General features: G+C 45.7%; 1 protein-coding gene across 1 annotated transcript in view; it reads left to right on the top strand.

The window, feature by feature from the left end:
* EXT1 (exostosin glycosyltransferase 1) overlaps positions 1-22,421 on the top strand; it is a 232,019-nt gene that overhangs the window by 198,160 nt on the left and 11,438 nt on the right. The window contains exons 5-8 of the mRNA XM_088450193.1: positions 11,897-12,029; positions 14,119-14,237; positions 15,245-15,340; positions 18,631-18,720. Coding sequence (XP_088306319.1) covers positions 11,897-12,029; positions 14,119-14,237; positions 15,245-15,340; positions 18,631-18,720 — 438 coding nt within the window. The remainder of the gene's footprint in view (positions 1-11,896; positions 12,030-14,118; positions 14,238-15,244; positions 15,341-18,630; positions 18,721-22,421) is intronic.

Here is a 22,421-nt window from a genome sequence, read left to right as displayed (position 1 = left end):
TTTCTTTTTGGTTTTTTTATTTTTTTTATTTCATGTACTTGATAGTAAGACCTCCTATATAGACCCCAAAAAAACATTTAAGCGTTTAATGTGGGGAAACATTTGTATCGGCATATTCATGGAACCTTCCTCCCTTGCTTCACAGGTCTCTAATGTTATCTGCACCTATGAAAAGTTATAAATGGAATAAACTTGCTGCCTTTGCAGACATCAAATCGGCTGAATGCAAATCTTCTGTACCAGCAGCAAAGTCATTTCACAGGAAAATGCATATAAACAACACTTTCAGGAATATCTGACCTCTGGGTTATTGAAAGAAAATGAAAATCTTTTGACCTGGGCAGAACCAAATATAAAAACCAATGTACGGTGCGGATGTGAGCAGGATACTGGCGCTGTCCGGCTGTACACGTCCGAAGGCTCTTTATAGAGCTTGTGGCATTGCGAAGGGAGCGTTCAGAAAGGGTCTTTTATGCAAAGCTTTGGGTCTTGTTTCTGCAGCACTATCCAAGGTTTTAATGCGAATTTCTACATACCTCGTTATTTACTGGTTAACCATTTAGCCTATGAAGGTTGTCGGAGCCAGTAGCTACCACGAAAAGTAGGATATACTTTTAAAAACTCTCTACGTTGCCGAAAGTATGTGGGCACCCCTTCTTAGAAGTGCGTTTCGCCGACCCCATTGCAAACGTGCACAAAATCGAGCACACAGCCGTGCAGTCTCCATAGTCACACCTTAGCAGCGTAATGGGTCGTACTGAAGAGCTCGGTGACTCGCCATGTGATCCATGTCCCAGCATGCCACCTTTCCAACGAGTTAGTCCATTAAGTTTCTGTCCAGCTTCGCGCTGCCCCCGCCATCTGTAAATTCCGTTCCAGTGAAACTTTTGGCGGCACAAGTTCACGGCATGCACTGCCATCCTGGGGAATTGTGAGCTGCCAACTTTGTGTCAACAGTTTTGGGCTCTTTCCTGCGTCAGAATGGTATTGCCTGTGTGCACATGCACAAAGCGAGGTCCGTGAAAAAAAATGGTCTGCGGAGTTTGGTGCAGAAGAACTTGACTAGCCTGCACAGAACCCCAAACTGAGCCCATTAAACACCTTTGGGATGGATTGGAATGTTGACCACACCCGTTTCAGGCCTACAGAGGGCCTCATTTATCCACTAGTTTCATCACAATGTATGATAAAATTTGTTACGTATAAATGGAGCTCTAGCCAATCAGCTCCCAACTGTCATTTTTCAGATTGGCTGAAGCACCATTTATCATACGTAATGAGTTTTATTACTCATTGTAAATGATAGGGCCTCGTTTATAAACAAGTTTTAAGTCAGAGTCGGAGGAATTGCGTGCTACCATGATGAAGAACATACAAACTAGACTTGTCATGGTGACCTGATTGGGACAAACCCAGGGTTCAGCTCCATGATGATAATTAAACTTATTGTAGACTTACCTAGATAACTCCTTTTCTTTGGGGTCCACAGGGATACCATGGGGATATTATGGTTGGAGACCAGGCACCAAACAGTTAAAGCTTCAGCTCCCAGGATTCACCATATCCTTCTCCATATATACCCCGCCCCTAGCCATAGAACTTCAGTTTAGTTAAGCCTCAAGGCAGGAGAAGGAAGAGCAATCGTACACCAGAAACCCTCTTACACAAAATGAGGGAATCTGTGCTCGAAATGAAAAAATTACTCATGCAGTCAAGTGCGTCAGGCTGTGGGCCCTATGGACCTTGAACAAAAAGAGGTAATCAAGGTAAGTCTACAATAACTCTAGTTTTTTTCAGGATCCACAGGGATACCATGGGATGTCCTAAAGCTGTTCCCCTAAGGGTGTGGGACACACCTGAGCAGAAAGGAGAACTTGTCGCCCAAAGGAAGCATCCTGAGAGGCAAAAGTATCAAGGTATAAAACCTAAGAAAAGTGTGGACAGAAGATCACTTGGCTGCCTTGCACAATTGTTCAGCAGAGGCACCACGACTAAATGCCCACGATGGCCCTACAGACCGAGTAGAATGTGTTGTCACCATGCTTGGGACAGGGAGATCAGCCTGTGTGTACACCTGAGAGAGAGTCATGCGTAGCCATCTCGCCAGTGTCTGCTTATTAGCTGGCCATCCTCATTTGTGAAAACCATATAGTAGAAAATCAGATGCTCTTTGTGTAACAGAGTTTGTGTGCTCCACATATATACGGAGAGCACGAACTACACCCAGGGAGGCTTCACCTACAGAAAGATCTGGAGCCTGAAAAGCTGGAACTACAATTTCTTCATTTACATGAAAAAGGGACACTACCTTAGGAAGGTGACCCTCCCTTGTACGAAGAACAGCTTTATCCTGGTGAAAAATCAATAATGGAGAGCGACAAGAAATCGCTGCCAAATCAGAGATACTGCAAGCAGAAGAGATGGCGAGAAGAAAAAGTGTCTTCGCCGTCAACCACTTCAAATCTACAGAGTTTAGAGGTTCAAATGGAGGAGCTTGTAGCCCCTTAAGACCCAAAGACAAATCCCACAGTGCTACCGGTGGAACAAAAGGAAGCAGAATATTTTGCCAAGGAGCTCTGCAAGTTCAAACATCTGGTAATGAGGCAATCTTCCTCTGAAACCAGACTGACAGTGCAGAAACCTACACTCTCAAAGTAGCCATGTGGAGGCCACGGTCTAAACCTGCCTGGAGAAAAGCCAGTTCCCTGGAAATCCTAAACACCTTAGGATCATACTTTCTGTGGGAACACTATTGACCAAATTAATGCCAAATTCTGTAATAGATGCGGGCAGAGCCAGGTTGACATGCCCTAAGCATCATTTGAATTACAGAATTGGGAAAATCCTTTTGCTCTTAGGATGGAACATTCAAGAGCCACGCCGTCAAAGCCAGAAGAGGTAAGTCCGGATGCCGGCAGGGGCCCTGCGTTAGCAGATCCTGCCATAGCGGAAGAGGATACAGACTGTCTATTGACAGATTCTGTATGTTGGTGAATCAATGATGTCTGGACCAAGCCGGACAGAAACACCGTCTGTGCCTGAGAATCCAGAAGAGCTTCCAGATGCACCATTTGCTGTGTTGGAGAAAGTGATGATTTCTTCCAATTGATGATCCAGTCGTGCTTTTGTAAGCAGGCTGTGGTCAGTTGAAGATGGTTTTGTAAAACAACTGGAGTCTGTGCCATTATCAGAAGGTAGTCCAGATATGGCAGAATTCTGGAGCCTGAGAGAGGCCGTCATGACTGCCATTATTTTGGTAAAAACCCGAGGAGTCGTCGTTAGGCCAAAGGGTAGAGTCTGAAATTGGTAATGTTGCTTAAGGACAGCAAACCGTAAAAATTGCTGGTGGGATGGTATAATAGGAACATGCAGATATGCATCCTGAGTGTCCAGGGAAACCATGTAATCCCCCGGCTCCATTTGCAAAAATAATTGATAGGAGAGTTTCCATACGAAACTTGGGTACGTGGATAAACCTGTTGAGGGTTTTTAGATTTAGTATAGGGCGATAAGCCCCATTCGATTTCTGAACCAAAAATAGATTGGAATAATAACCCCTTCCCTGTTGCAACACAGGAACCGGGACTATTACCCCCGCCTGCAGCAGGGAGTGAATGGCTTCCTGAAAGGCCAAGGCCTTGACCGCATCTGATGGGACTATCTGTGCAAAATAACTTCTGGCGAAGATGCCTCCTGAAAGTGAGGGCATACCCCTGAGAGACCACTTCTCGGACCCAGGCATCTGTTGTTGTTTGAGACCAACAATCCGCAAACTGAAGAAGTCAGGCCTCCCACCCTGGGATCCCCCAGGAGGAGGCCTGTCCCATTCAGGCAGAGGGTTTGTTTTCCGGCTTAGAAGCTGGACGTCTTGCCGGGCCAGACGTCTTAGTTTGTCGCCTTGATATTTTGCCAAAACTAGACGTCTTAAAGGAAGACTGTTCACTTGCTCGCCCCTGAGAACCGAAGGACAGAAAAGAAACCTGTCTAGACTTTATAGTCGCCGTAGATGACAGAACTGCTGAAAGGTAAAACCTCTAGCGCCTTCTTTGATCCTGTATCAGTTTTCCAGGATCTTAACCAAAGGGCCATGCGTGCCACTATTTAAGCTGCTGATACTTTAGAAGCTAAAATTCCAGCATCTACAGCAGCTCCTCCCAGATAGGAAGCAGCTTCCCGTATGAAAGCAATAAATCATCTGTTCTCTGGTAGCATTCGGTAAAGAATTTTTCGATGCTTCCATCCATTCTTCATCTGCTTTGGCTACCCAGGCTCCAGCCATAGCTGGACGAGTAATAGCTCCAGATGATGAAAAAATCTTTTTTAAGAGGCGCTTCAATCTTTTTATCCGTGGGAATCCTTCAGGGAAGATGCAGACGGAATAGGCAATGTAGCGTTTCTGTTTAAATGCGTCACATGAGCATGCACAGTAGGAGATACCTCCCGCTTAGTACATACAGAAACCGGGAAAGGATACAACGATGTTACCCCATGCCTCATCCATAAGCTCAGTGAACTGTTCAGATTCAGGGAACTCTGTTTTGACCACTTACGGTGGTGATTAAACACTGGAGCCGCCTTACTATGAGCTGGTTCATCATCATGAATGTCTAAGATTGATTTAACCGCTCTCACCAAAGAAGGAAAATCCACTGAGGACGGATGGTCCTCCTCCCCCGAGCTAGACACTGGAAAGGACCCTTGCACATCCTCTGAATCCTCTGATGATGCGTCTGAATCCATATGTTGAGAAGACTGATAAAAAGCTAACTTGCGCTTAAGTGCCTTAGTATCTACCGGTCTGCTATCAGCATTAGATGGAGTCATACTCTGACTAAAATGGCCATCAACATCCTTCCAGGAAAAATGCATAGGAGGTGCAAACCTAGAATGCTGTGGACACCCCATCCAAGGAGGCATAGTGGGAGCAGCCATATGTCCCAGGGAATGAAGTTTGTGGATCAAAGAGGATACCCAAGAAGGCTCTTGTCCAGGGACAGGTAAATTGGACTGGTGAGGTGGCTCTTCATAACAGACATCACACAAACCATCCTTAATGTCCAGAGGGGACAAATAAGCCATACATGATTTACATGAAACCAGCACAGAGGGCTCCCCCCCCTCCTGTATCCCTTTATCTTTTGACATATTCACTATAAAGTCAATAATTGCAATGTTATGTGACAGCCTTCACAAAATCTTCATGAATGTGAAGTACTCAGAGAAAGACCTCCACCCCAAGAGGATGGAGAGAAAAAGTGATTGTCCTTTTATTTCTTTCTGTCAAATATAACTGTGTCAATACAGAAGTTAGCAAACAGTCACAATGCATACAGTGCATCCGGAAAGTATTCTCAGCGCTTCACTTATTCAACATTTTGTTATGTTACAGTGTTCCAAAATGGAATAAATGCATTTTTGACCTCCAAAATTCTACACCCAATGCCCCCTAATGACAACGTGTAAAAAGTTTTATTGAGATTTTTGCAAATTTAGTTTTTTTTAAAAACTAAGAAATCACATGTACATAAGTATTGCTCAATACTTTGTTGATGCACCTGTGGCAGCAATTACAGCCTCAAGTCTTTTTGAATATGATGCCACAAGTTTGGCACACCTATCTTTGGGCAGTTTCGCCCATTCCTCTTTGCAACACCTCTCAAGCTCCATCAGGTTGGATGGGAAGCGTCGGTGCACAGCCATTTTAAGAGATGTTCAATCGGATTCAAATCTGGGCTCTGGCTGGGCCACTCAAGGACATTCACAGAGTTGTGCTCAAGCCACTCCTTTGATATCTTTGCTGTGTGCTTAGGGTCGTTGTCCTGCTGAAAGATGAACCGTCGCCCCAGTCTGAGGTCAAGAGCTCTCTGGAGCAGGTTTTCATCCAGGATGTCTCTGTACATTGCCTGATTCATCTTTCCCTCTATCCTGACTAGTCTCCCAGTTCCTGCCGCTGAAAAACATCCCACAGCATGATGCTGCCACCACCATGCTTCACTGTAGGGATGGTATTGGCCTGGTGATGAGTGGTGCCTGGTTTCCTCCAAACATAACGCCTGGCATTGGCGCCAAAGAGTTCAATCTTTTTTCTCATCAGACCAGAGAATTTGTTTCTCATGGTATGAGAGTCCTGCAGGTGCATTTTTGCAAACTCCAGGCGGGCTGCCATGTGCTTTTTACTAAGGAGTGGCTTCCGTCTGGCCACTCTACCATACAGGCCTGATTGGTGGAATGCTACAGAGATAGTTGTCCTTCTAGAAGCTTCTCCTTTCTCCACAGAGGAATGCTGTAGCTCTGACAGAGTGACCATCAGGTTCTTGGTCACCTTCCGCCCTTCTCCCACGATCGCTTAGTTTAAACAGCCGGCCAACTCTAGGAAGAGCCCTGGTGGTTTCGAACTTCTTCCATTTACGAGTGATGGAGGCCGCTCTGCTCATTGGGACCTTCAAAGCAGCAGATATTTTTCTGTACCCTTCCCCAGATTTGTGCCTTGAGACAATCCTGTCTCGGAGGTCTACAGACAATTCCTTGGATTTCATGCTTGGTTTGTGCTCTGACATGCACTGTCAAGTGTGAGACCTTATATAGACAGGTGTATGCCTTTCAAAATCATGTCCAAACAACTGAATTTACCACTTGTGGACTCCAGTTAAGCTGTAGAAACATCTCAAGGATGATCAGTGGAAACAGGATGCACCTGAGCTCAATTTTGAGCTTCATGGCAACGGCTGTGAATACTTATGTACATGTGTCGTCTTAGTTTTATTTTTAATTAAATTTGCTAAAATCTCACGTTGTCATTATGGGGTATTGTGTGTAGAATTTTGAGGACAAAAATTAATATATTCCATTTTGGAATAAGACTGTAACATAACATGTGGATAAAGTGAAGCGCTGTGAATACTCTCCGGATGTACTGAATGTAATAAAATTCCAATCGACTCTAAATGGACTACCCAAACACAAAGAAATAGTAGGATATAGAGCATTATGGAGAGGTATACAGGGAGACTAACCCAAACCCTCCTGAGATCCAACAGCTATAGGGTGCACTGAGCGTGGACCGTGAGCTTCTCATATACATGTGAAGGGTAGGCGGAGAAACCCAGACGAGCAAAACCCTTCATAGGGACTGGGTCGGGGGAGGACCTGCTGGGCAGCGCCTACCTCACCTAAGCTGTATTAACCAGCCGGGTACATTGGCCTTGTGTCAGTAGCAGAAGCACCTGATGCCGATCCCCGGCGTCAGATAAGGCCCCGGTAGTGTAGTGAGGACGCGGACAATCCCGAGCCCTGACTGCAGCGGCTTCTGGTGCGTCTGACCACAGAAGCCAGGACTGCCATGCGCGATTCCCCGTAAGCGAGGAATCTCCTTACCTGACATCTCCGTGCGTCCGGTTGCAGCATTGCTGCTTGCAAGCTCAGCCTCGACCCGCCGAAATCACCAGCCCAGTTACTGGTGTTGCTGCCCAGCGGAGGTGGATGGAGTCGCATTATCTGCATCTTAAAACAGACTCTGAGTACTGCTGACTCAAACATTAGAAAATAAAATAAAAACTTAGTACTGCCAGAGCAGTCCCCTGCTACAAAGGTGCATCTTGATTCTGCCGCACCAAATGAACAACTGAAGTCCTATGGCTAGGGGTGGGGTATATATGGACGGGGACCCGAGGCATCCTGGGAGCTGAAGCTTTAACTGTTTGTTTGGTGCCTGGTCTCCAACCATCATATACCCCATGGTATCCCTGTGGATCCCTATGGACCCTGAAGAAGAAAAAGATGCTTCTCCCAGGACAGCGAACGCCCAGAGTAGCCCATGTCTCATGGCCCCTGCGGCAGAAAGTCCTGACTGCAAATTGCAGCAGTTACCAACCACTGGGTTAGGAGATCTGCGTCACATGATATTAACAGTAATTGGAATGTTTAAAAAATACATTTAATGTTATGCAGTGAACTCGATGTGAACAACAATAAAAATTATTAAATTAAACTTAAAATAAAACATGCTGTCACGTTGCTTAGCATTTCAATTCATCTGCAGTTTAGGATTATGGTTTATTTATTACAGTATTTTAATATGACTATTCATCCTGTGGCACCTATCAGCAGTGTCACATGCCCAGAAACCTTAGCAACTTGTCATCATTTACGTTAATGGGAAGCTGGGCTAGTGCTTTGCCCTATTCACGTGTGCTTTTTATGGTCCGTGGAGTCCATATTACAGGTGTGTCCTCACTCCACCATGGGTAGTGATTCCCTGACTTTCGTACTGCTTTCTGAATTTAGCGTCTTTATCTCATTATAGCTGCATCCAGAGTTTCCTATACTGTACTGGGCACTTAGGATTAGTACTATTGTCGCAATGCAGTTGGTATAAAGTCGCTGCGTGGCGCGTTTCACCTTTATCGGTCCTCGCTCTTACGCCTTGTTTCCCAGGCTAGTATCCAATTTGCGCTCTGCCTGTGCCAGTGTCCTCGTGTATTGTACTTTGGTATCATTAGAGATGCTATTAAGACGCAATATCTGTGCAAAGCTACGTAGCGGGACACATGCCGCGGCTTAGTCGCATTCTGTGGCACGTCAGACAGGGCTAGTTGGCGCGATATGAGGATGGGTGTGTCTGGGCACCTCTATATTGCCTTCTCCTGTATAACGCTGACGGCGATGAGACGCTGACCCCCCCCCCGGAGATGACGGCAGAAGTTTCTATATCTCACACTCTCTGCTATGGCCTGATCCTGCGATAATATATTATTCACAGACCATTACAGTGAGATGAACTGCGAGGTCACCCAGAAAGCCGCACTCAAAGGTCACAGTTGGGTCTTGGGTTGTCCTGGAGACCTGTTTTACTATCTGTGATACATCGCTCTCCGTTCCTCCCTCCCCCCCTCCACGACCCCTTGCTCATACACTTACACCATTTACCTTATCACCCAGCCAATCAATGAAAATTGAATTTCTCAGTCTGAGCCTTTGCCCTACTGACTCGCGAGTCCGTGAGCAGCACCGATACGGGAGCCGTCAGCTGACCGCGGATGGCATTCCATGTTAATTTCACCATCAAGTCGTGAACTATGCACCCAGATACCAGACGAGCTAATTATCTGTACAAATTGGTTTTTTAGTGCTGTATTTATACATGGCTCTGCTTGTTATGAAAGCCTCAGCCAAGCAGGTTCAAATGTTACCACTATAATTACCGCTTAGGGGGATAGGAAACCAGAGTATTCTGCATTGGAGACTGATTATTTAAAGCAATAAATGTGTTTGCAACTCTCCTGTATTCATGTGGCACTTTTTTTTTTAATGCGCTCGGCATAGAGACACTGCGCTGTAAGACTCTCTATCAAGTTAATGACGTATTAATGTACTGTAAATGATTTAAAACCTTGCAGCCAGTGTAGTGGAAAGCGCCTCTTTTTTGCATATAATACAGATATTTCAATAGCTACTTTAAATACATTGCATTAGCTCTCAGAGCCGCTGCATTGATCTTGGAGATGGATAAACCCATTCAATCACGCTATTGACTGAACCGAGTCTGCACATACATTTATAATTATTTAATTCCATTCCAGGAACAGCAGAATTTTCTGCAATATCAATACAGCTTCTCCGGTGCTGTATTTCCACTTTGCGCACCTTTTGTTAATTGTTTTAGGACAAAATCCATATATGTTAGACAAACTTTAGTACCGGCGCAGGAAGCACAAATGATGACAATAAAATGTTGGCTTGGAAATGTTCCCTGTCGACATCAGTGAGAGTCCTGCATAAGAAACCCCTTGCCATTTCTTCAGTGTAACAGAGTTCTGTATTTGCTGCTCAGGGGCACCCCCGGTGGATTGTAGCTATAGTGCGACGGGGGGCAGTATTACTATCTAATGCATTGTTTGAAATTCCTGCAGTTTCCTGATTGGCTGATTTGCTGGGCAGGTCCCAGCTGTCATTTTTGGGTTCTAGAATATAATTATTTGTGGAATGCCACAGATCGCTGTACAGAGACTTAAGGCCCCCATACATCAGAGATTCATTGCAGCAATCGTGCAGTTTGCAATTAATTGTGTATAAAAATCTTTCCCTTTTTCAATCGATTGTGGCAATTCTGCAATCTGCAATCGATTGAAAAATGGAAAGATTTTTAGACACAATCGATTGCAAATTGCACGATTGCTGCAATCAATCTCTGATGTATGGGGGGCCTTTAGGGCCATATTCAATAAGGGGCGAAAAGTCCATTATCGGCGATAATTTATCGCAGATGACGTCATTTTCGCCAGCTTCACTTTTCCCCATATTCAATTACATAGACTTGTCTCAGGTGCGAAAAGTCTTGGTAAAAAATTGGGGAGAAGTTTTTACCACTCTAAGTGGCGAAAAAAAGTGCAGAATTGGGGCGCAGAATTTAAAAAAAATAACCTGTAGCCTTGTGAATGACCCCTTAATGTAATCTGTGTCCAAAAAAAAAAAAAAAAAAATTCCTCAGGACACCCCAAAAAAGGTACTTTAATTTTGGGGGTGAAAAAAAAAAATGTTGGGGAACAAACTTAAAACCTAGCTAAATATTTTCAGGAGGGGTCCCCATGTATGCGGCAGGTGTGTTCTAGAATGCTGGTGGTTGCGGCAGGTGAATTTTTTAAATTTTAAAAATAATTTTAGGGACTTAAAAATATGCTTGCATCCATTTTCATGTACCCCAAATTTGCACCTGCCGCGGCTATTTAAAAACCCCAGTTACCTTCGGCAGCCCAAATCGGGGGTACTGATAGTGATCCCCTATGTCAGACCATCTTTAAGGGGGTGCCAGGATGATTTCCCGAAAAGTGACAGGATTTTTCGATACTTACCTTTCCGCCGGGTCCCGTTTTCGCCGGATCCTATTTAAATATGGGGATAAGCGGGCACACGCCCGATACTTTATCCCAGTAAAAAAGGCGATGACAGCGAAAAGTCCGACCTCGGACTTTTCGCCTCTAATTGAATACGAGCCTATGTGTTATTCAAATACATCCCTGCCATATTGGAGCTTATTGTCTGAAGTCCCTGACACATGACCGCTGTGCTGTGCATCCGCATTGCTAACCATTACACAGACGCGCAGAATAGACTCCTCCCTACTGCGGCCCTGGAACATTATTGCAGAAGTAGATTCGAATACAGATGTGTCCACATTATACATCTATCCTCCGTGCGCTACAAGTCGCACGACACCTACGCATGTCATTTTAATCAGCAGATGCTGCTTGTACTACCTATTCGCATCGCTTTCCGAATAAGACTCATTTGAAGGTAAAAAGACGCTCGGCGCTACTGAGCCACGGCATGGCGCGACTAAAGGGCTGCTTAACGCACAAGGAGGCTAGATGTATGAGGACACCTCTGCAGATCCCAGGCCGCAGTTTTATTCAGCAAATGATGTGATTGTCTGAGGGAAATAAAGATACTGGCTGACCTACGAGGGGTGTGGTAAAGAGGACAAGAGGGTACATTTCTCACCCGTAGGTGACCTCACTGACATCAGATCACGGGAAATCCGTGATATTAACGAGGGACGGAGTGATCCCGCCCCCCAGTAAATTAATAATATTGCTTCAGCTCAGAAACTTATCTTCCTCCCCTGTGTAAGGAGACGAGTGCACCTTTAATATAAACCCTATTATACAGTAAACACATCTATATGTTGGATGCAGCTTGTGTCCCGTCATCCAGGATCACTGTCACTCCAGTATTTCAGTCGTTTCCTCTCGCCAAAAACAAGTCCGTTTCCTGCTCTCGCCTCAGGTCCCTGATTGCGCTCTTTAGCTAACGGCTGATTTGAGAGGAATGCTGAAGTGAAAATAGCTGGGACTAAGTGCTTCATTCAACCCCGTCTCTCTCCCTCTCCTCCTGTCTCCAGATAATTCAGGACAGAATCTTCAAGCACATATCGCGCAACAGTTTAATATGGAACAAGCATCCTGGAGGGCTGTTTGTGCTGCCCCAGTACTCATCCTATCTGGGCGATTTTCCTTACTACTACTCTAATCTAGGTAAGTGCATTATTCTCTATGACCTGATGATGATGGGGTCTAGGAGCGAACGAATCCATCTTCACGGCTGCCAAGTGTGTCAGAGTGCCGACTTCACCCTTATACCAGTCCGAGCCGTCATCGGGCCATCCCTGCATAATGGTCACAGGGTACTAACAGTAGCATACAGAGCAGGGGGATTTAACATGTGGCCCTCCAGCTGCTGTGGAACCACACATCCCAGCATGCTCTGCCACAGCTTTAGCATGCCCTAATAGCAAAAATGTGGCAGGGCATGCTGGCATGTGTAGTTCCACAGCAGCTTGAGCTGCATCTTGAATAGCCCTGCAGTAGAGAATTGTTTAACCCCTAGTGTTGTGGCGGTCTTGTTAATATGACACGCTGCTGTTTATTTGTTAAACTTTTAGTTTTGCCTGTAGTTTTTGCTTTTTTTTTATTTTTTTTATTTTTTTTTATAGTTTACTTTCCATGGTCAGGTCACATATGTTTCGTAACTCTTGTTACATCAGGAAACTAGAGTAATAACTAGTATAGCTCAGCAATGTTCATATTTTATCGGTTTTACTTAGATTTGATTAGTATCTTTTTTTTTTTCTTTCTATTTTTAAAAATATTTGTCACGCAAAATTTAGTTGAGCTGACACAGCATGCTTTGTAGGCACTGCTCTGAGCTTGTCGGGGGGTTATCCTCATTCTATTTACACATCACTCACATATTTACTACGCTGTCCAATTATAATTTTATTCAGGTTTATCAGCACCCCATTATGTTACAGCCCAGAGTCGTCGCCACTCTCTCACCTTCCCTTAGGGCCCAGTCCAGACCCCAATCTATTGTACTTACTCTCCAAGTCCTGTCTGGTGCTTGCATCTGCTGCCGCTAACTCCCCATGCCACTGCCCTCCGTCATATGTAGCGAGGGCCATCCCGGCAGTGACGTCGCCAGCCCGCTCTACTACTCGAAGAGCTAAGCTACCTCTGGAGTCTGGACAGAGGTGTCCAGAGCTTTGAAGGAATCCCGGGTGTGTAGCCTAGCAGGGGGGCAGGCTGTGTCTGGCCCCCAGGCTTTAGTTTGGCCGCCCCTGCCCCTGCAGTAGACAGATATGTCGATGCATGAGGAGTGTAGCTGGACGCAGGCCGATGTGTGTAAATCGGAAACGGTATGGGATGCCGACTGGGCTGGCAAACCGACACTTGTTTGGTATGCTAACCCTCCCTACCCTAACCCTCCTGTTTTCGTGCCTAACCCTAACCTCCCCCCCCCCCACCCGTGCCTAAACCTAACCCACTACCTTCCCCGCACCCTAAACCTAACCCTCCCCCCTAGTGCCTAGCCCTAACCCTTCCCCCCACCCCGCTACTTACCTTCGGTATCTCTGCGCCAGGATTGTGTTAGGCGTCGGGATTCTGGCGCCAGTAATATCAGTGCTGGCATCGCGGTCGACGGGATACTGATTGTATCCCATGTAAATCCTAGCACGGTGCAAACCATTTCTCCCCATTTACTAATTTTTAATTATGTAAAGCCTAGAAAGCATTATTAGATGAAGCAAATATGTTTAACTTTTATTCTCAACTCAGTTCATTTGTTTGTGCTGATTGTCTATTTTCTCTTAGGTGAGTTAGTGCACCTGGTGAATACACAAAGTAGCGGCAGCCATTTTGTGGGTTGGACCAATATTCAGCCTACTGCTGTATCAGATCGCCAAGCACTAGGCCGGCGGAAGTAATATACAAGGCAGTTCAGCCTATGAATTGGCAGGAATGACTGACATCGCTGAGGCATGCAAACCAAGCGCCTCATTCCTCAGTGAGGTTACTGGTTCCTCGAGAATTAGTAAGCTGAGCATGATTCAGCCCATAAAATGGCTGACTTCCCTGCACATAGATAGCACGGAAGGAGGATGAGTTATAGAATAGCTTTTACAACTTCCACCTGAGTTTTAAGATTTTCTACAATTTTTTGTTTTTATTTTTTTGATGATTATTATTCGTTTGTGAGATGTGTGGACTCAGAGCGGGTATCTAGCAAATTTATACGATGTTTGGATGTCTTAACTCTTGTTTTTTTTTTCCCCGACCGTTGCAGGTGTAAAATCCCCAACCAAGTTTACCGCAGTAATCCACGCTGTGACTCCGCTGGTTTCCCAGTCTCAGCCAATCTTGAAGCTGCTGGTCGCTGTAGCAAAGTCTCAGTACTGTCACCAGGTACGGTAATCATCCTCTCATATAACGTAATCTGTCTTGATCCTGCGTTTTGAGTTCATACGCTTTCTTACTTTTCTGCCTGGCTCGCCGCTTCTGTGTATTACAGTAATTTCCGCTGCCAGCTGAACGGCCAATCAGAACAAAGCCTTGTCATGGGTCAGCGTACACTGCTCAATGCTGTAAATCATGGCAGCGCAGAACCAGCAAACAATGAGCTTTTAAAGCTTTGGCCCGTATTCAATTCTGAGCGAAAAGCCGTTTTGGCGTGTTTTTGTCGAAAAAATTTTTTCGCCAATGACGTAATTTTCGCCTGTTTTGATTTTACTCTGTGCTCAATTTAAAGGACTTTCCGCCTAGGCGGAAAGTCAATGCAATGTAATAGGCGGAAAGTTTCGCCTATGAATAGCAGGCGGAAAAAAGTGCAGAATTGGGGTTTTGGGGTGCAACGTTGCGGGAACCCCCGTGCAGCCTTCAGATAGTCCCCCAAAGGTAAACTGTGTAAAAAAAAATTTAACAACCACTTAAGGACACCCCAAAAATCACTTTGAATATGGGGGCAAAAAAAAAGTTGGGGGGCAAAGTTAAAAACTAGCGAACTTGACTTTGGGGGGGGGGGGTGTTTTTTTTCATTGCAGGGGCTTCCTGCTAGTGGATTTTTCACGATTTTTTAAACTTTAGCAATTTAAAAATATGCTGGCCCCCATTTTCAAGTACCCCAAATTTGCTGGGATAAGTTATTTTCTGCAAAAAAACCTCCTGAATACTATTCTGCACCACGTATACAAAAACGCTATTTAGCAGCTATTGAGCCCGTTTTAAAACACCAAATGCCTTCCGCAAGCCAAATCGACTGAATGCATAGGCCTAAAAAGACACAAAAGAGGCCCTGAGCAAAGCATACCCCATTTTGTTAGGTTTCCAGAAATGCTTTAATTCGGGGAATATTCTGTAGGGGGGAAACCCGACTGCTTTAGACGCTCATGTGTCTGTTTTTTATCTCATTCCAGATCATCGTCCTGTGGAATTGTGACAAGCCGCTTCCTGCCAAACACCGCTGGCCTGCCACTGCCGTGCCTGTCATAGTCATTGAAGGGGAGAGCAAGGTGAGACCATGCTGGTGCTACCGGCCCCTCTTATAAAAAAAAAATAATCTTTTAAGCAGCAATATAATTTCCTAACGGAGGTTCCCACGGTACCGTAGACAAAGTGCTCTGTTCAATGGCCGCGGTCTGAGTAAGGCTGGGCGTGGGGAATGTTCAATGTGAGGTCATGGCTTATAATGCTCAGTAAGAGATCAGTCTCATTAGCCCATTCCTGTCTAGACTGTACCACAGTAAGTGGGTGATCTGGATACTCAATCTAGACATGGAATGATAAGACGTATTAAAATATATATTTATAAATTAGTTTTTTTTTAAGCGTCCAACATATTTCCTTATCTATTGAGGTAAAAAAAAAAATCCATATAGTGTTACTGTATATATAAAATATCGTATGGGATTTCCAGCCAGATATCTTTATTTTGTTCAAATGGAATTAAAGTGGTTTCTGGGGACTTTTCTCAGTGACCACCCGAAGAATTGAAATAAGGAATAAGGTTTGGGCTGGCACTTAAACTAAACTGAACGTAGACATTATATTATACAAAACACCCGATATGAGCATTCGCAAAGAGTTTATATGGAACATTTCCGGTAGTGGATATACCCCCCCCTCCCTTCCTATGTACACCAGTCTTCCGGTCTTTCTATCTGGTAACGGAAGGCCGTATCACTGAGTGCAGTCTGTGCCACAACTTTATATATCCCCTAGCGTCCAATGGTATGTTTGCTTCTGTTATATAGCAACACAGGGAAAATCAAAGCTCCATCCTGATTGGGTGCTCTGTGTTGCAGCATATTTTTCTACATTCCATGGTGTTATTAATATGTATCTTTTGTGGGCCTGACCAGTACTAAGCCTATCACTCGGAACTAGTGCTGCCGGCGGCCCTTTGCCCCTGGCCCGCAACCTTGTAGTACCCAACGCTGTTCCCTGTTCTGGCACTGAGCAAAGCACGGATTTGATGCGTCAGTGAATAATAATGGGCGTCGTGTTCGAACGGCCCCAGGACGGTCTCCGCCACTTCTTGAGCAAGGAAAACTTTCTTTGTTTCGAAGTCGCTTTGTGGCCAGAGCTAAGGGGAGCGCGCGCAGTCCCTGTTAAATTGGCAGCTAATGGTTTCTGCTTGAGTCAGTGGACATGTAAACAGCATCAGGAGGCTTTCTGCTACACTGAGCCCACTTGGATATTTTCCTTTAAGCTTCGCCTGGCGCGATCATCCTTTTTAAGATTCTGCAAGGCAGCGCCTCTTCACCTTGTGGTAACTACTGACCTTGATGCTGTTTTCTCCACAAAACAACTCTCCTGTGTGCAGCGAGGCATGGGGTACCGCTCTGCGTCTCCCCACTAACGAAGGCTCTGCTCTGTGCCAGACGTCATCAAGCACACACAGGCATTGCGCTGGGAAAAACATTTTCGACAGCTGATGGTCGGAGTCCTCAACAGTCTGATTAACGTCCAAATTTTGGGACTTATTTTTTTATTTTATTATTTATTTTTCATTTGGCTTTCAAGAGACTCGATCCTTTCCTTCCTTCATAACCGGCGTGGTAATTCCATCTTTGGGGAGAGTTCGGTTCAGCATTCTTTATCCTCATTAAAACTTTTTAAAATATTTAGTGTTCAATAAGAAATACAACTGAGAACTATTTCATATTCTATATAATGAAATATTTACTTGTACTACCCAAAACAATGGTTTATTGCAGGTTTTAATCGTACATTGACAAAATGAAAATAGTGTTACAGATGTGTCCTCGTACACTATTGCTGCAGTTGCGCCAAACAGCCCTTCTGGGTGCGAATCGTATTGCGCTGAGCAGCTTAATAGCATCTTTTTCGCCCGAAACTGTGTCTTAGTCGCAAGGGGATGCAACAGTCTGCTTCCCGAGACTGCGCCGATTTATCTGATATGCGACACCTGTATATCTTTGTGCGACTGAGTCTGAATCTGTATACGAAGTTCTACGATGCAGCGGGCGCGACGTTTTTCCACGCCAAATGTGCTTCATATACAGATTCAGTCGGGCGCATGTACCAGTGTGTCTTATCTATTTAATCAGTGCAGTTTCATGAAGTTTATTGCATTCCCTTGTTATTAAGGCTCATTTTCTGGCGAAAAAAAAAATCGCTTGGCGCAAGTCAAATTGCACGGGACCTAGCGGCTCCCACGTGCCACATGGCGAATTGAGGCTAAGTGTATGAGGACACGTCTGTAGCCTTTCACTGCACCCTGATTCCTTTTGTTGGTGAATGTTATTTAATGGAAGTGTTGCATGCTTTGTGATTGTTTGTGCGCCAGTGTGTGACCGAAGGAATTGCGTCCTGGTGGTTTCATGTGCGCTGCGCATTTGGTCAGTGAATCTTGAGTGTGATCATCACCATCATTATTTATATGGTGACATTTATATTGTGCAGCCAGAATATGTTCTCAGTCACGGCCCCATTGGAAGCGAAACCTAAATTCCCAATAACACACACAAAGGCATAGACCTATAAAACGTACACTAGGGTCTGAGGCCGATGAGCTTACCAGTATGAAATTTGGAGTGTGGGAAGAAACCAGAGAACCATGAGGAAACCAAAGCAGATGGGGAGAACATGCAAACTCCACACAGGCAGCGCCTTGTTTGGTATTGAACCCTTAACCCCAGCGCAGAGCAGTATACTGCTAACCACTGTATCACCGTGCTACCATATGGGAAAGTGGGCCTCCCTTTATTTTTTCATTGATGTAATAATATTTTGTCTATAAACCTCGGTCATGTTTGTAATTCACGGCATGACGAAAGCGGACACATTTGTCAGCTCAGTCTCCAGCGCAGACATGTCTTGAAAACCATTTTAGTAGAAAGCTTCACTCCTGATTACAGGGCTGCGGCAGAGTGATGGACGGTCCGTCACTTATCCCGACAGTGGGTCACCGCTGGAATGGTGATAAATAGAGGCTGATACTTTTCATGCAGCTCTCAGGGGTTTGACAGAGAGTGCAGCAGCCGGTGGCCTAGGAATGATTTAATCCCTCAGCAGTCGTCACTGGGTGTATCAGAAGGGAAAAATAAAGCGTACTCTTCACAAAGCTGGGGCACCTTGTGAGGAGGGCATCTGCCGATAGCTGTGTCTGCCAATCAGGGCGAAGACTTGTACATGAATGTGATGTCATTTTAAACCAAAAATAACACTACCATTGTAAGTTTTTTTTTTTTTTTTTTTTTTTTTTTTAAACTTGTTACTAAATGTTACGTTTTTACATCCCTCATTGGTGCCATTTTTTTTCTCCTGATCTTTGCAGGTTATGAGCAGTCGTTTCCTACCTTACGATAACATAGTGACTGACGCCGTACTCAGCCTTGATGAAGATACCGTGCTTTCCACCACAGAGGTGTGTACAATACTATCTCTGCTGCTGCTGCTGTGTGCGCCGCTGTCCCTGGCTGCTGCTGCTGTGTGCGCCGCTGTCCCTGGCTGCTGCTGTGTGCGCCGCTGTCCCTGGCTGCTGCTGTGTGCGCCGCTGTCCCTGGCTGCTGCTGCTGTGTGCGCCGCTGTCCCTGGCTGCTGCTGCTGCTGTGTGCGCCGCTGTCCCTGGCTGCTGCTGCTGCTGTGTGCGCCGCTGTCCCTGGCTGCTGCTGCAGCTGCGTGTGCCGCTGTCCCTGGCTGCTGCAATGTCTGGATATGGTGCACATATTGTAAATGAATAAAAACATATTACACCATTGTGTACCGTCCATGAGCTAAAATCCACCTGTCCTCCTTTCCCTGCCAAACTTTTTCTTTGATATGGTCCTTTATGAATAACCTCAATGGTTCCGTAAAGTGTTTTCTCTTGGCCCTACATCAGTTATAGTATCTGATTCTTATCGCAACTCCAAAAGGTGCAACCAGAATAGTCTTTCCGCTACATAACACATCAAAGCCGCTGGTAGAATCAGGCCCCGTATAATCCTACATGCTTTTCTTCCTTGTAGAGAGAGCAGCTCTGCACAGTGACCTGCATGTGTCCGAACACAAATGTGCATTTATATCCTGAATCAAATGTTACATCTGCGCTACCACCCGCAGATGATATTATACTAAGGGCACCTCAATCTGATTGGGCGCACCAAAAGTATGTAAGGGACCTAGGGTTAAAGGAAGAGGGGTCATTTAATACGCACAGTCACACAGAAGCTTAGATGGTCTGCCTAGCGCACACCGATATGCGTAAGTGGGAAGTACGCCAGCGTGTGGAGTGAGACTAAAATCCTACAACCAATTTAGAACCAATTTTCTTAGCTTTCTTTTAATGGCTTAATTATTACCAGTTATTAATATAGCGCACACTTATTCCGCAGCGCTTTACAGAGCAAATGTATCCATTCACATCAGTCCCTGCCCCAGTGGAGCTTACAGTCTATATTCCCTATCACATGCTCACACACACACACTAGGGTTAATTTTTGTTGGAACCCAATTATCCTACCAGTATGTTTTTGGAGTGTGGGAGGAAACCCAGGCAAGCACAGGGAGAATATACAAACTCCACACAGTTAGAGCCGTAGTGGGAATCAAACCCACAACCTCAGTGCTGTGTGGCAGTAATGCTAACCATTACACCGTCTGTTCTATGAGAGTTAAAGAACATTGTACCTGTTATTTTATGTAGCAGGATTGTGTGTGTTTTGTTTTATAGTGGACAAAGTGTTCCTGGCAGCGCGTTTCTCCGCATGACATGCTTCCCATTAACAATATAGCACAAGACTTTTGTACCAGCTCTGAGATGGCAAACGAGTTAGGTTGCTGTGGAAATATGGACATCGGCTCTTTTATCTCATTTTGATCTCACTACACAATTAAATCTCGCTTCTTCACACAATTAGGCACTGTGCCTATCCGTATGTGCTCCCATCCTCTTATCCGTATGTGCGCCCATCCTCTTATCCGTATGTGCGCCCATCCTCTTATCCGTATGTGCGCCCATCCTCTTATCCGTATGTGCGCCCATCCTCTTATCCGTATGTGCGCCCATCCTCTTATCCGTATGTGCGCCCATCCTCTTATCCGTATGTGCGCCCATCCTCTTATCCGTATGTGCGCCCATCCTCTTATCCGTATGTGCGCCCATCCTCTTATCCGTATGTGCGCCCATCCTCTTATCCGTATGTGCGCCCATCCTCTTATCCGTATGTGCTCCCATCCTCTTATCCATATGTGCGCCCATCTCCTCCCATCTTATCCGTATGTGCTCTCATCTCCTCCCATCCTCTTATCCCTATGTGCTCTCATCTCCTCCCATCCTCTTTTCCGTATGTGCGCCCATCTCCTCCCATCCTCTTATCCCTATGTGCTCCCATCTCCTCCCATCCTCTTATCCCTATGTGCTCCCATCTCCTCCCATCCTCTTATCCCTATGTGCTCCCATCTCCTCCCATCCTCTTATCCCTATGTGCTCTCATCTCCTCCCATCTCCTCTTATCCCTATGTGCTCCCATCTCCTCCCATCCTTTTATCCCTATGTGCTCTCATCTCCTCCCATCCTCTTATCCCTATGTGCTCTCATCTCCTCCCATCCTCATCCCTATGTGCTCCCATCTCCTCCCATCCTCTTATCCCTATGTGCTCCCATCTCCTCCCATCCTCTTATCCCTATGTGCTCCCATCTCCTCCCATCCTCTTATCCCTATGTGCTCCCATCTCCTCCCATCCTCTTATCCCTATGTGCTCTCATCTCCTCCCATCCTCTTATCCCTATGTGCTCCCATCTCCTCCCATCCTCTTATCCCTATGTGCTCCCATCTCCTCCCATCCTCTTATCCCTATGTGCTCCCATCTCCTCCCATCCTCTTATCCCTATGTGCTCCCATATCCTCCCATCCTCTTATCCCTATGTGCTCCCATCTCCTCCCATCCTCTTATCCCTATGTGCTCCCATCTCCTCCCATCCTCTTATCCCTATGTGCTCCCATCTCCTCCCATCCTCTTATCCCTATGTGCTCCCATCTCCTCCCATCCTCTTATCCCTATGTGCTCCCATCTCCTCCCATCCTCTTATCCCTATGTGCTCCCATCTCCTCCCACCCTCTTATCCCTATGTGCTCCCATCTCCTCCCATCCTCTTATCCCTATGTGCTCCCATCTCCTCCCATCCTCTTATCCCTATGTGCTCCCATCTCCTCCCATCCTCTTATCCCTATGTGCTCCCATCTCCTCCCATCCTCTTATCCCTATGTGCTCCCATCTCCTCCCATCCTCTTATCCCTATGTGCTCCCATCTCCTCCCACCCTCTTATCCCTATGTGCTCTCATCTCCTCCCATCCTCTTATCCCTATGTGCTCCCATCTCCTCCCATCCTCTTATCCCTATGTGCTCCCATCTCCTCCCATCCTCTTATCCCTAAGTGCTCCCATCTCCTCCCATCCTCTTATCCCTACGTGCTCCCATCTCCTCCCATCCTCTTATCCCTACGTGCTCCCATCTCCTCCCATCCTCTTATCCCTACGTGCTCCCATCCTCTTATCCCTATGTGCTCCCATCTCCTCCCATCCTCTTATCCCTATGTGCTCCCATCTCCTCCCATCCTCTTATCCCTATGTGCTCCCATCTCCTCCCATCCTCTTATCCCTATGTGCTCCCATCCTCTTATCCCTATGTGCTCCCATCTCCTCCCATCCTCTTATCCCTATGTGCTCCCATCTCCTCCCATCCTCTTATCCCTATGTGCTCCCATCTCCTCCCATCTTCATATTTGGACTTGTGCCCAAATGCCCCAGCCGCGGTGCCCTATAAACCTAGGCTCTTTGGCAGCATGTGAATGATTTTGTGCTTTAGGTAAAACAACGGGAGGGCATCACATTATGTGGTGGTGATCCTCCCTATACTGTAGGGGGTGCAGTGATTTGATTATTTGAGGTACAGTAAAGGATGAGTTATCATATAAGGTGGTTGTTTCATAATAAATTCTACAATAATAATGTAAGTTGTAGGATTATTATGTGCAGAAGAGAATGTGGTTTTATGTCGCATTCTCTGACCTCATTTACATGTTATCTGAGTGCCGCCATCAGGCAAATTTTGGTGCTCACGAAAAACATTCTCCAAGATAATTA

This window comes from Taudactylus pleione, unplaced genomic scaffold (assembly GCF_031769625.1).
Source record: "Taudactylus pleione unplaced genomic scaffold, aTauple2 ptg000510l, whole genome shotgun sequence".
NCBI classification, from domain to species: Eukaryota; Metazoa; Chordata; class Amphibia; order Anura; family Myobatrachidae; genus Taudactylus; species Taudactylus pleione.
Note: the sequence above shows the minus strand (reverse complement) of the source record. Positions and strands in the feature narration are given on the sequence as shown.